General features: G+C 38.3%; 1 protein-coding gene and 1 long non-coding RNA gene across 3 annotated transcripts in view; one reads left to right on the plus strand and one right to left on the minus strand.

Annotated features, from left to right (window-relative positions):
* Positions 1-7985, minus strand: part of UBE2W (ubiquitin conjugating enzyme E2 W) — a 31396-nt gene extending 23411 nt beyond the window's left edge. For both annotated transcript variants that reach the window (XR_009818658.1, XM_061995527.1), the window contains exon 1: positions 7896-7985. Coding sequence is in view for 1 of the 2 variants with exons in the window: in XM_061995527.1 (XP_061851511.1) it covers positions 7896-7910 (15 nt within the window). In the remaining variant the exon portion in view is untranslated. The remainder of the gene's footprint in view (positions 1-7895) is intronic.
* A 52-nt stretch (positions 7986-8037) lies between these two features.
* Positions 8038-13779, plus strand: LOC133625400 (uncharacterized). The gene is made up of 3 exons (XR_009818711.1): positions 8038-8774; positions 9182-9283; positions 11753-13779. It is a non-coding gene; the product is annotated as an uncharacterized LOC133625400 (long non-coding RNA).
* The last annotated feature ends 947 nt before the right edge of the window (positions 13780-14726 follow it).

Here is a 14726-nt window from a genome sequence, read left to right on the forward strand (position 1 = left end):
CAATCATGTCATTCAAGAAAGCCCCTGCAGAGTATATCCCATAATTCAGGTGAAATCATTGGCTCAGACTCCAAAACTCAGAAGGCAGCATGATACTTGATTATCATAATCCCGTGTCAATTTTTATTAATCAAAGTTCTTCTGTTAAGTTTTAAACAAGGCCCAGAGGAGGCAAGAAAGCTAATTGTCTGGATGTGCTCAATTAAAGCTTTAGCAGGACACATAACAAAACAGATTCACAAAATACTCTGTCCATAAAAAAATAGTACTAGGATTTGAATTTGAAGAATTGTTTTTCGGTTTTATTTATTTTTAGCTGAATATCAGGATTTCAATCTGTACTGAGAATGCAGAAGCAGATTAGTCTCCTCCTTCCCATTTCTAATAAAACATGTCAACATCTGGCAACCCAGTTCTAATGTTACTTTCCCAGACCAATCCATACTTGAATATCAGGCATTTTCTCTGTTTTTAATGGAATAAAAAGGCAATGCATGAATCTTTTTAACAAGTCACAAATCATTTTCCACCATTAATCTTTTGTCCTTCTGAGCATTTAAAAATTTCATTAGATTATGAATTGGGGGGTAGGAAAAAGGACTGTTTGATTTATCATTTCAATAACAGAATATTATCTTCACATGCTTCAAGATATTCTAAAATATTTGACTATAAGGTCAAAGCAACATAGTCCTCTCCTAACAGGAATAATATGCTTGACCTAAACTCACAAAGTTACAAGATCAACTTGAAATCAAAACTACAGTATAATTAAAGATAGACCAAAAACTACACACACACATACCACTTCATACTCCAAGGCCTGGAAAGCTTTTTCCCAGATAATAATTTTTTTTTTTACAGTGAATATGTAATTTTAAAGCAAATTAGGCAAAATGCACTAATAAAGAATAAAATGAAACAAACAGCTAGTAATCTCCTTTATAAACAGAGTCTTCAAACGTACCAACACTCAGCACAAGTCTTGTACTAAAAAGTCAAACAAATAATTTTATCTTTCAAGGACATCTTATTTAAACTGCTCCAGTGCAAGGGCTGGCACAATAAGGGCAACCATATGTCTACCAGGGAATTTCTCATCCTTATAAAATGCATTCCAAAGGTTGATAACCAAGATGTAACGTTCTGTATCCTGACAAAAAGCCTTTTGGAAAGAAAAGGGACAAAACGTTGGAATGTGCAAACTGTAACAAGATTTAAATACTCACGAGATCTGTATCCCTAGATATAATGGGCAGAGAATTTATAACTTAGGAAACCTCGGTTCAATAGGTTTCCTTGTCCCTACTCATTATTGGCAACTAATTTCTAATCAAGAAGAAATAAATAAATCTATATGAAGAAGTAGCACAAAATTCAATGAAGCATTTTATTCCAGTGGACTGTGAGAGGCAAGATTTGCTACATTCTGGTAAACTATTATCAAATTTATTGATACATATACAGGATTTTTTTCTTGAGGCTGATCAAGCAGTGTTTATAATTAAGGTGAATAAAAAAGATGATAAACAACTTTGTATTTGCAATCATCCACAGAGAAGCAACTATTTTTAATACTGTCTATAAACTGATGAATAGCTCATATTCTCAATCAGATAATTAATTATAAAAACTAAAGTGTTCCACAATTTCTGTTCCACCACTGTTAACTTCAGTCCTTTCTTTTCTAACATGTTAATCCTGCTCCCAGGAAGATAAGTGAAAGGATTCTCTCCCTTCTTTCCCTGCCACCCAGTATCTGTTTTCATCCCAGTGATTAAGGTCACCTCAGAGGAAAAACAAACAGAAACAAAGAAAAAAACCTGCAAATGCTGCCATGGATTCCAGAATACCTTTTGAAAGCCCTCAACTATCAAAAAGAGGCAGAAGACAGGTTACTTGACCTTCATTCTATCACAAAAGGTTGCTTATTGGCTCTTTTTAGTTTAAAAATATTTAACCTATTTATTTCATTTATTAAAACAAATGAAAATTTTTAAAAAGCTATAATAGGCTTCAGTGACTGAGCAGTAGTGCTTCTCCCTCCCTTCACAAGGCAAAATCGCAACCCCCAGCTGAGTTTGGTCACAGTCCTTAACTACTTCAAAACCATGCAAAATGCATGAATATTTACAAATATTTATTTATCTCCTCTGTCTCGGTGGAAACTTTAGCCTGTAAACTGCTCAAAAGCTTGTCTCAGTTATAAATCAAGGCTATGTAAGAGACATGATCACTACATCACACACATTGGATTCTGTGAATTGTACTTGTTGAACACAGGCATAACTATGGGTAAATTCAATGGAAGCTGTGACTTCTCTCTTTCATATTAATAGAGGTAATTTAATCACATCATCTAATACAGCCCATACCTGTATGACACAGTGACGATCCTTTAGTCTGAAAGCCTTAGCTCAGTAGAATTTGAGCAAACAATTAAAGAAAGTGCTTGATCACCGAGTTTCACACATTGTTTGAGCTAAGCTGCTTTATTTTATTAATTACAAAATCACAGAGCTTTTCAAGGGAACAGCTTAACAAGACAACATTCCCCGGCTTTTGCAAATCTATTCTCTTTTCCCCTTCTCAGAGCCTGGTTAGGCCTAAAAGCAAGTACAAGACATTATAAGTACAAGACTCTGAGCAAAAATATTTTTAGTCAACTGAAATAACCATACTTTACAAGAAATATGTCTGCTTTTACTTTCCTGATGAATATGTGTATCATTTAAATGAGAGAATAACATTCAAAGTGACAGGTTGAAAGTATTTGTGATTTTCTATATTTTAGCTATGTGGTTGGTCTATTTGGAAGAAAGATCTGCTGATAACATTCAGGGACATATTGGTTTCATTAAACTTTGCCTACTATTGCTTTCTTTTTCAGAAATTGATTCTTTCATTCTAGCTCAAAAACTGTGCAGTTGCCAAACAGCAAAGTGTTTCCCAAAACTCTGTTTACACAGATACAAAAAAAACCAAAGCAACTGAGACTCCTTTGGGTCTAAAGCCATAACTTTTATTTCACTTACCTTTACTGACTTCAAGATGATAAATTTTAAAATTCACTTGATATTCAACTAACTTTAAAAGTTTATTAAAGAAAACATCATTAAACTAACTCATCTTGCTATTATAGCTATAAATTTTGCATTTATCGGATTTTACCGTAGCATGGCTATATGCCAAAGCTAATATACCACATACCAGAACAGACTGATAACTGAAGGTTACATAAAGGACTAACAAACTCTTAGCAGACAAGAGAAACACTTTTTAATTTCCACTCACTCTGGTCTCAATTCTAGTACCTGCATTTTTCAGTTTAACAAATGATTGAAATTTTTATCTTCAACATTTCACCAATGACACTACTACCTAATGGTTACTAACTACCATTAACTTTATTGTGTTTATATCCTCAAATTGACTATATAGTTAAAAGTAATCACTCCTTTTCTATCTATTTTAAATATCTTAAATTTTAAACAACACAAAGAGCATCCCATACTGTAATATCTAACAGCACAGAACACATGTGCCTCATCACTGGAATTCCAGTAGACTGAAAGCTTTCTCACTTAAGGTTGGGTTAGCTGGGGATTTTTTGGAAGAGATATGAAAATAATTTAGAACAGTTTCTTGGAAAAAGTTGTCCAATAAATGAATGGAAAATTATTTCCAAATTATTAAAGAAAAATGCAGTCAACATTGAAGAAAGATTAAGCAATAAGTAATTTTTCTAAGAACTGCTGGACACACAGAACTTACACTAAGACTAGACAAGCAAGAAAATAATAGAATTAAGGAAGTTTAACCAAAAGTGTGTGGAATTCTTCTTGTTACTTCCATAGCCTGTACATATTTTTACCTATCCCTTACCCCACTGGCTGAAAATATTGAGGCGAAACTTGTGGGAAACTTGTATTGCTACTGGCTTGTGTTCTATGATATAAGTTCCTGGTGATCTCAAACTGTAACATGAATTCTGCATTGTCATCTAGCAAACGTTTTATTAAATGCCTGTTTAGACCTAGATTTACAAAAGAATCTATTGCTGGAACAAGACTTTTCAAGTCACAGTTTTGATGTGTGTGTGTATTTTAATGTCAGTTAATCAATGGGCAATTTTCAAGGGAAAAAAAAAAAATCCTGGTAACACAAATGCATGGTGAAGGCTAACATTCTACACTCTTTACTAAAACTGTTTGTGTCATAACTACATTAGGACACATACAAAACTCACATGTCTATCTTTAATGAAAAGATGAGAGATTATTTTGTAGATAAAACGTAAACTGAAAACTGTTCCCATAAATGCATTTGTGACAGCTGTTTAAATATATCCGATTAATTCAGGGTTTGAAGTAACCTGTAACTAAAAATGAAAGGTGGGAAAGGTAAAACAATAGTAATTAAAACATCAATATTATGGATAAAGTCAACCTTTGAAGTTTAAGATGCAAATAGTTGACACGAGGGTTGAAGAAAAGGTCTTAACTACCTAACATTTTGTATAACAATGATATATTTTTCCACGTACTTTCAACTGAATTTCCCTGTTGGGTTTTTTTTTTCACCTCTTCTTCTATCCTTAATGCAAGTTCTGTGTTTTCAGCTGTTCTGAGAAAAACTGTTTATTGATTATTGTTTCTTCAGCACTTGCTGCATTTTAATGTTATCTGTTGCTTAAAGACTTCAGATTACTAAAGATGGTATACCAAAGTAAATTCATTCTATTCACTTGTTCTATCTTTCTTTTTAGGAAAGGAGTTGAATAAGCCTACGCTTTTTCTGGGGAAAAAAAAAAAAAAGCTTTTCCTTTAAGGTTTGTTCAGGGGATTTTTTTATTTGGTTGCTGGGTTGGAGTTTGGGGTTTCAAAAAAAATTTAACATTTCCTGAAGTTATGCAAATCTGGTTTAAATCACTCTAGAGGTGGCAAATTAGCCACCACTTCAGATACCACTATGGTTGGGAAACAAAACACAGCATCTCGTCAACACTGGCATTTACTTTTTGTGTGGACATTGAGACAAAAGATAACAATAAATTTAAATTAAACATAAAGGTTCAATCTCAAAACTTTTACAAGTTAGTATGCATAAATCAAAACACAGTAGCTCTTCAAGTTGATGTTCAGTGTCAATGGCAAAGGGAGGTGATTTGTTACAGTTTCAAAACTTTCCTTGTAAGGATGACTTAGAATAGTCCAATCAGATAACTCTAGCACTCTAAAGTCAATCAGAGAAATTTTGGCTGGTTTTAAAAATAGGATGTAATTAACCTAGGGCATCATACATTGTTGTATGATATATGTCAGTTTAAGAAGTAACTAAAACTTTTAACAAACCACTTCATATTTGTGATAACAATAATATGTAACTGTCATAATGGTACGGTGATACACTACTGGGACAGCTGGAGAGACTGCAGTAAGTTGAACTAACATTTCAGTTAAACATTATGTACAGCATTTTTAAATACGTAATCAAAAAAAGGACGTCGCCTTTTATGTCAAGCAACTTGCATATTAAACATTAGCACTAAAAATAATAAATTAAATGATCCCGAATAAAAAAATACTTAAAATTATATACAACAGTTTCCTCCCTTTGTAAAGTGTTTTTTGCACTCAAGATTTAATGAATAGAATTATTCAAAGCCTTGAAAGCTTGGGAAAGCGTCTACTACTGAGAAACTTACTAACTGTTCACTTTAATTTTTCATTTATATTTCCTGTTTATTCAGGAAAAAAAAAGTCAACCAAAAAAAAACCCCAGACAACTCCTTTTCCAATTTGCTACATTAAACTCAGGAAAAAGTAATCAGAACAATATACAGATAGCAACATATAGACAAAAAACAAACAAACAAACAAACAAAAAACCTCATATATTTCCTTAAATCTTTCACCAAAAACAACAGAACACCTTTTAAAAATCGAAAGTGTAATCTTACAGCTGGTATTTCTAAAATGAAAGCAATGACTTACCATGGATATATTTTCAGGAAGTATTACCCTCCAGACATAACTTATCTTACTTTTAGACAACATTAGTCACCCATTTATCATAAACAACTTAATTTTATTTGTAATAAAGATTAACCCTTTACAGAGGGAGCAATGGGAAGTAGGGCGAGGCAAGCTGTAGAAGGTCTTTCACTTAGCCAGCAACAGCAACACAGCACAGGTTTACATGTCCCACAGAGTGCCTGCTTCAAGTTTCACAACAGTCATTTCCCTATAGCAGTCACATAGTTTCCTAAAAGATACTACTTAATAAATTGCTGACTCTATTTTGCACTTATGCTTGTGCAAGCCTGAACATTAAAAGAAGAGCATTACAAAAATGCATTTGCCAGACTGAGCTGATAAAACAAAGGCAGATCAGACTGTCCATCTAAGCTACTGCTAAAAGAAGAACATTCTGTACAGTATGTTCAAGTTCTTGATCTCGTTTCATTTCAATCACTCAGACACACCATGCTTTTTTTATGGTTCTAAACATCATAAGCAGAATTTTTACCACACAAAACTCAAGTCCTTGACATCCTAACTCTTTTCAGTTATGCTAAATCCAGTCTATTGGGACATTTAAATTAATTTCATTCACTTTGTATGCTCTTTCTAGGCTGTCCATTACTAGTGACAAAACATATGTTATACTGGACCAAAGTGAAAAACAGAAAAGAAGAAAATTAGCAGTTTGAGAAAGAAAACAGAAGTGCTAAACCATCTGGATCTTAAAACTAAACAGAAAATCTTAAAAAATATCAAGGAAAAGTAGAGCCATTAAAGGTGAAATAAGGAAAGACAGGGGGCACTGGCACCACCTTTTCTCCTGTTCCAGTGAAAATAAATCACCACCCACTTAGAGGAACACACATTGAAAGTGATCCAATCTTCCAGAGCAACTTCTGCAGCCATTATTTAAGAACTCCTTCGGAGAAGATATGAATAAATAATTCATCTGGAAATACCTGTCAAGCAGCAGGATGTTTCATGCTACCGCAGCTACAACCCCATCCAACCAAGTTAACCAAGACGTTATCTGTCTACAGGATTAACTACAACCGCATTTTGTGGCGAGAAAGAGAACCCCACGGGCAACACAGGCACAGCACTTGGGACAAAACTTGTCAGTACTAGCCCCACTGTGTCCGAGAATTACAATGCTGTAACCCCAGCAACGCCCGGGCAGACGGAGATGTTGCTCACATCCTTAGACACCGTCCTCACGGTGTCACCGGAGCGCGGGGGGTCCGGGATTGGCGAGGTGGTGAGGGTGGTGTCTCCCTGACCACCCCTCTGATGCTGGAAGGAGAGGGATGAGCCCGCAACTCCCCAGGACGGCCAGCGAAGCCGCTCTGCCGAAGGGAGGAGGGACTCCTTCGCCTTTCCCTCGCCTCTCCAGCGAGAGGGGGCATCGCTGCTGAACCTCTCTTCCAAGGCAACTCGAACCCCTTCTCCCGCTCTCCGATGCCTCACGCTGCCCTCCTGCCTTCCCCTCCGCCCACCATCCTGCCCCGCCTGCCCTCACTTTACGACTCCCTCCTCCCTCCCCCGCCGCAGACGGGGGCCCGGCCTCACCCCTCACAGCCTACCCCCGCGGGTCCCAGCTCCATCCCGGCGCCAGGCTGACCCTTTCCTGCCTCCTTGGGCTGGCCTGCGGCAATGAGCGGCGGGCGACTCCCGCTAACCCCGCGGCCGGGCCGGAGCCGCCGCACACCCGAGCCCCTCAGACGCTGCCCCGGCGCTTGCTCCGCCCGCCTCGCGCTCCAGAGCGCACCGCCACGCACATGCCCGGAGGAACGTCTCCTCCCGGATCCGGGCCACCGCCGGTGCTCGGCCTTCCCCGGCGCTGCCCCGGCTCCGCCGCAGGCTCCTCACCTGCATAGACGCCATGATAGATCCTCCCCCTCACCCTCTGCGCCGCCAGCCCGGACCCGCGGAGACGCAGCGCCGCGCGCCCGTCCCCTCCCCGGTCACGTGCCCGAGCCGCCGGTGGGCAGCCGCGCATGCGCGGGGGGAAGGCGGTGCGGCCGGCGCCCTTGGGCTCCTTGCGGCCGTTGGCCGGGCGGTGCCCAACGGGAGGTGCCTCCGGCACTGCCCCGTTCCTGCGGCCGGGGAGGGAGCCCCTGGTCTCCCGCCGCGGTAGTGGTTCTTAGGGCCAGCCGCGCCGCCGGGGATTTACCCACCCTCCCGGCCTTGCTGTTCGGAAAAATTTTTAGATCTGCACGTCTAGAGCCCGTAAGGAATTTGGTTTATGTCGTCTGTGCCCTTTTATGGGTTTCTCCGGACTACCCTCACAGCTGGTGTGTCCCGGAGGGGACGTCGGATTAGGGATCCGCAGCAGAGCAAGGCCCACTTCAGGCTCGGGACTGCGGGGCCGCCGACAGCTTGGTCGTAGGGAAGGCCCCGCCGGCGACCTGGGGTGATAAGCGGCTCTCCTGGCAAGGGGAGCCGTTCTGCTCTGCCTCCTCTGAGGCTCTCCTGGCAAGGGGAGCCGTTCTGCTCTGCCGCCTCTGAGGCTCTCCTGGCAAGGGGAGCCGTTCTGCTCTGCCGCCTCTGAGGCTCCGTCACAGGCCTTCGGATCAGGTGATCTGGTAGTATACAAACTGGCAAGGATGTATTCTAAGCGTTCCGGGTTTGGATTCTACGTTTTCCTTTCCCGGACTGGAATATCCTCTCCATGGCAGCAGATGGTTTTGTGGTAACTGTCGGTGAAAATAAATGCACCACTGGCTGGAATCCATCTGCTTGCAATCAGTAAGTTAAGCAACTTGCAGAAACACTTTCCATAAAGCAGTTATTCCAGCTATAGTATTTCACACCTAATGGGTCCTCAAACCTACAAAATGCTTTTCCAAAGACAAACCTATAAAACTCTGAATCCTAGTGGATATGTAAAACCATGGATTTAATAGAGATACTGATTTTAAAGCTACTTAGAATATCCACCTGTCTGCATATCTCACTGCCAAAAGGACTACCTTTCTCTGTCCCTTCATACCCACATTTTCTGATTGGATTCTGCATTCTGACCAACCCTTTAGGTCACTTTCAGTAGCACCTGTTTTTTCCTTCAGAGATAGCCTACTTGATACACATCCAATTAAATTCTTGAACCATTGTTTTCAGTTTGTATTTACCTTTGAAATATGCTTTAATTTTAGACCTAAAGAAGAGTTATGCATCTGGGAGCCTGCCCACGTTCTTTAACCAAATTATTCAGTGTGACGCAAGATGCAACTTCTACCTACCAGCTTTACCTTATGGTATGTTTCCATGTATCCGCAACTTTGAAGAGGGATAACTTAAGGAAAATGAAAGCACAGCACAATGTGGTATCAGCTTCCAACTTGTATCCAGTATCAGCAGCATTGCTGATATTAAAGTGAGCATACAAGCTTCTGGGATTTGCTTAAAGGGAATAACGGCAGCAGGGGTATGCTTGCCCTGTGGGGTACTTGCAGAAGCAAATGAGCCTCTTAGCTTTGCAGGGATTTGCTGATGAAAGAGTTGAGTATATGTCAATTTTTGAACAGGAGAGGAGACTAGCCTACCAAAAGGAACAATGGAAGAAGTATCATCATGTAAACTGAATCCTATACTTTTTGTCCTCTAAATTCACCCATAATTCTCAGTCAAAAACTATGAGCTCCTGATGCTGTGTGAGCTGGCATTGCTCTACAGACTTCATTTAAATAATACCTAAGTCAGAACGGTCTTGCTGTTTTTTCCCTTTTCATATGCTGTATGATTTTGCAACACTTCAGGTTGCAGAGGATTTATTGCATTGACACTTATACCTGGTAGAGGTTTCTTTTTCTTGCAGTTCTTTAGAACTAACTTAGGGTATTACAGCATTAAGTGGGAAGTTGCAATTTCTGTTTTACTAGATGTTGTTGTTTTGCATGATCCAAACATATGTTTATCCTAAAATATATTTCTTAATGCCATATGCCACAAAAATGGCAAGAACATCAAGCTTAAGCAACGGACATGTGTTCAGCTATAAACATGGACATATTGACTATCAGTGTTGATGTACGCACAATGAGATAAAACTGATTTCAATCCATTACATTCAGTTTCTTAACCCTGTTTCAGAAAACCCTATTGAAGGTCAAATGATAAGGAAAAGCGTAAGTTTGAGAATGCCAGCACACTTCATGGACTGCAAGCTGGTTTTGCATGGAAAGATCACATTTGTAGTCCTAATCTAACTGTAATCAGTATAAATAATGACTTTGACTCTGTGTGGATGAAACACACCTTAGCAAAAAATCACAGCTTTTAACTGGCCTTATGTTCAATAAATCCTTTTTTTTCCACCACACAGAGATTTGCAGTATTAAAAACAAGGCACTTGTGAGATTTTGGACTACAATAATGTTTACTGAGATAGCTATGCTGTTCCTGAGGAGAGCAGGCGTGAAACACAAAGGGCAGTTTGCCCTTCACATAAAGAGAACACAAGTGAATTACTCCCACTCTATCTTAACTGGATATATAAAAAACTCAAACATTACTCTGCAGCTGAAATTCATGAACAGAATCCCCCCATCTCTACATTCCCTCTGCTTAAGAGGTTAATCTTACAGGACTAGCAAAGGTATCTTTGTTTTATCACTGTTGACACATCTTTGTTTTTTCAAGTATCATGCAACTGCCTAATATATATTTGCAATATTTTTAGCTTCTTGTCGTCATGGGAATAGGGGCAACTGGAAAAATATCCCTGTGTTTTATTGGGTTTTTTGCCTTTCCTTATGTCACAATAACCTGGCTTGTAGAGTGCTTTTTAGTAAGCATTTTTGTACAGTGCAAATGCTATAGAGATTCAATCCCTTAAGCATAACAAGAAAACAAACACGAGACTCCCAGAAAGCAATTATATGACTATCAGTTTTTTCTTCCTTTAATACAGTTCCATTCTTGATTTTGTGATGGCTCTTAGGATTCTTTGTTCTAAGTTATTCAGTAATTTCGGCAATGAAAGACACTAAATCTCCAAGTAGGTAGATTTCAGGAGTTGGTTATATTGTAATTTGTTGTTCATTTCAGTGTTGACCTTTACCTATGCAAAACATAAAAGAAAACAATTTTTCAGTTAAGCCTTCTAAATCTGTTGCAGGTATTGAGATTACCAATGCAACAGTAGGTTGTTTTTTTAAAAAAACAGAGCTTTACCATTTGGCTAACACAGCCTGATCCTGTATCAGTCAACCTAAGGTTTGTCAGAGACTTCAAAACTTAAGAGGATAAAAGGAATTTCATCTGTTATAATTGTTATTTCAGAAGCTATCTTGCATTGATCTGATAAAATATGTGACTAACATATAAAAAACATATACAACAAATATCAAAAATTGTACTTCCTACTAATATTGTTCCTCTAAATATTCATAACTTAATCAAAAAGTTCACTTTTCATCAGTGCTGGCATTGCCTTACATTTACAGGGAAAATGCAAGTAATGTTCAAACTGCATGTATTGGACAATTTCTAATATACCTATCCAGCTTCATTCAAATGTTGCTTGATTAGGGTCTTTACGACGTTACATTATATTCCCTATATTATCCATTTCCAAGGTTTTTTTTCCCCTGTATCTTTTTTCTACATACTGAGCTATCACTGCCTGCTTCTTTACAAATTCTGCCACTACAATAACATACGAGTTTGATTTGTTTCATGTGTCTACTGTACTTTTTTAGCTTTCCATTTTGTCTCCTTCTCAGACAGGAGTCAACTGTCTGTTCATGTAAACCTCCCCTTGTTACTCCAGTGGCATAGCAACCACAATCTGTAGTGCCAGGGGACCATATCTCATGAGAGCGGAGGACTACCTACCTCTCCAAGGAACTGAGCCAACTACTTCTCCCACTCCTGCCTGCCAGTTTAAGGAAGAGCACTGAGTTTAAATAGCCTGTGGAATGGAGATCTTCTCATGGACACAAGTTCGGTGCACCTGCAGAAAATGCCATCTAAAGCTGCAGAATCAAACCAAGACAAGATTCTATCAAAAACCATAAAAGAAAATAAATTGCATACATACCCAAAATTGAAATAGTCTAAATTTGCAAGATGTCTTTGGGCTGTTGAGATTTTGTTGTTTTATTTCTTAGTGGCATTGTAGGTTTTTCATCAAAGGTGTATTCCATTTTCATTTTAGTTCTGAATAGCAACAGGTACATTATCACTTCCATCCCAGGACTTTCATCTGAATGAAAGGAAGCTAAGGAAAATAAGTTTGACCTTATTCCTGAACTGCTGCAGTGCAGTGCCTACAGGAGAGGGCAATCTAGTTCTTGTATGTCATATGCTTCCACTTCTTCTCTTATATATGATTTGACAGTTCTATAGTGACTGCACAATCTGTGGCATTCAGCTTATCCACAGGAAGACTAAATGACCAAACCAATTTTCCATCAGATCAAAAAAACAATCAGTCTTACTGTGGACACAGAGTTATAATTACTGCAGGGGAAGGAGGAAGACATGTGGCTAGGGAAAGGAGTGGAATTGCCTGTTCTAATAATACGCTGTGATGACCAATTTGTAGTAATTGTCAAATCATGTTTTTTGACACCAGTAGTCCTCTAACTTTTAAATCCTTCAACAATAAATACCTATAAAGGTAAAAACCTGTAAAAAATTACAATAATGAAGACTGGGTAGGACTATATTCCATTAAATAGATGAACGCATTAAAAAAGCACAAGGTCATGTAATTATTAAAAGTTCTTCCACATCAAAAGCATCTGTTTCTATAGCCCATGTGAGCAGCTTGGTCACTGTGTCTATTGAATACAACGGTTCAGGTGCTGCTTAGTGATAATAGCTGTAAGATTCAGATATAATTTTATTTTACCTCTAAAGACTACAAACTGAAGGCTTCTCAAGTAAGCTCAAAAGTTATAGGAATACCTAGTTATTTTGTTATTAAGAATACACAGAAGCAACTCTTGACTTCCTAACCAATGAAGCAGTTTTCAGAATTAAGCAGCTGTTTAGGTCTGGCTAGTCTAGAAGCTCCTCTCATGTAGCATGGGGGAAAAAAATCCTGTATTCTGTAAACATGAAACAGTAACATGGCAGTGACAGAAATAGCTTTTTTTTTCACTTTTATCTCACTGACCTTTCTCCCACGGAACAGAGATTGCACCACAATGTACGTTTTAGATGTAGCACACTCAAAGCTTTATTTCATGACAGTAACACTTGTTAAAACTTGAACTGATGAAAACTCACCACTCTTTGTGCTGTCCTAGTGATGATACTCACACAAGCTTCATTGGTGACTAGTAATAATCACATCTACTATGTGCTCTTTTCTAGCTCTTCCAACATCTTGCAACACATCGAGTTCATGCCATTGGTACCTTCCCATAAAATTTCCACCTAATCAGCTACATTTTAAAAGAAAGCCATTTGTCAAAAAATCCTTCAAAGTTATCTTCTATAGTAATACCCTTTCTTTGCTAATTGCAAAGCTTTGGTCCATCTTTAAAAACCAGGATAACAGTTTAATCTCCCTATCCACTCAATCTTAAAATAATGAGTTCCTGCTGGTTTTTTTCAGTTGTTGAAATGATGTTCACACCACAGTCTTCATCCTTAGTTTTCAGTTAGGAAAACTGACGTTTCTCATTAGTACCTACATACTAACATTGTGCTTTTGTTGACTCTGCAGTAGCTGTTGCTCTCTTAAGTCTCAAATGTTGCAGTAGAATTTAACAAAATAAATAAATCTACAGACAGAAAATATGGATTGAAAAGTTGCCTTTCCTGTTACATTAATTTCCTTGTCCACATAAATCAACAGGTTTAGATAGGTGTTGGGAAATCCCTTTCAATGGGAAAAGTAAAACCAAGAAAGGGTGAAAAAAAACAAGTGGTTGTTATTGCAACTTACGCCAGTGAAATAAGAGATACAGCAATAAAATGCAGACAGAAGCAACCAATTTTACATACTTAATACCATTAATTAAGACATTAAAACACATTTTAGACAAGTATTCAACACATCTGTTGAATATAGCAGCATGGGGAATCTTAATGGTGAATCCTCCTTTGTCAAAAAGGAATTTCATGTCTTGTGGAATGGAGTTCTAATCATTCCAGATGCATGGACTATTTCATGTTGGAGACCATCAGAGAATTCTTCAGCAGCTTATACATACTCAAATGATAAAAAACCATAACCACGCAGGACTTTGCCCATTGCTTAGTTAGCAAAGACTCTGGAAATTTTTATGGCTAAATCCGTGGTTTACTTCAAAATTTGAACCATCAGATACGGGACTAGCTGGGTAAGTAAGAAGGAGTATTATGAGACACCTAGTCTTCAAAATGTCCTCTTCAAGGCTGTTCAGAAAGACCATCCTTTTTCAGTACCTGTCTGTTTCTGAGAACTGAATATACTTGCAACTCAGAGGAGCACAAAGATACCTAAACACTTCATGACTCTTTAGGACTATGAAAAAACTTCCCAATTTTATACATGCAGTTTCACAACCTATTACCAAAATACTTATTAGCAATTTTCTCACAACCATGAGAACTATGATTCAAAGTGTAAATCTGACACATTGACATCATCTGAGAAGTCAAAAATCAACAGAAACACTGGTTTAAAAATTTTCAAATTTGAAATTTATTTAGAACTCGGGTTAAGCGTGGTAAGTTTCCAATTGTTCAATAATAGCATAC

Source organism: Colius striatus, chromosome 4 (assembly GCF_028858725.1).
Source record: "Colius striatus isolate bColStr4 chromosome 4, bColStr4.1.hap1, whole genome shotgun sequence".
NCBI lineage: Eukaryota > Metazoa > Chordata > Aves > Coliiformes > Coliidae > Colius > Colius striatus.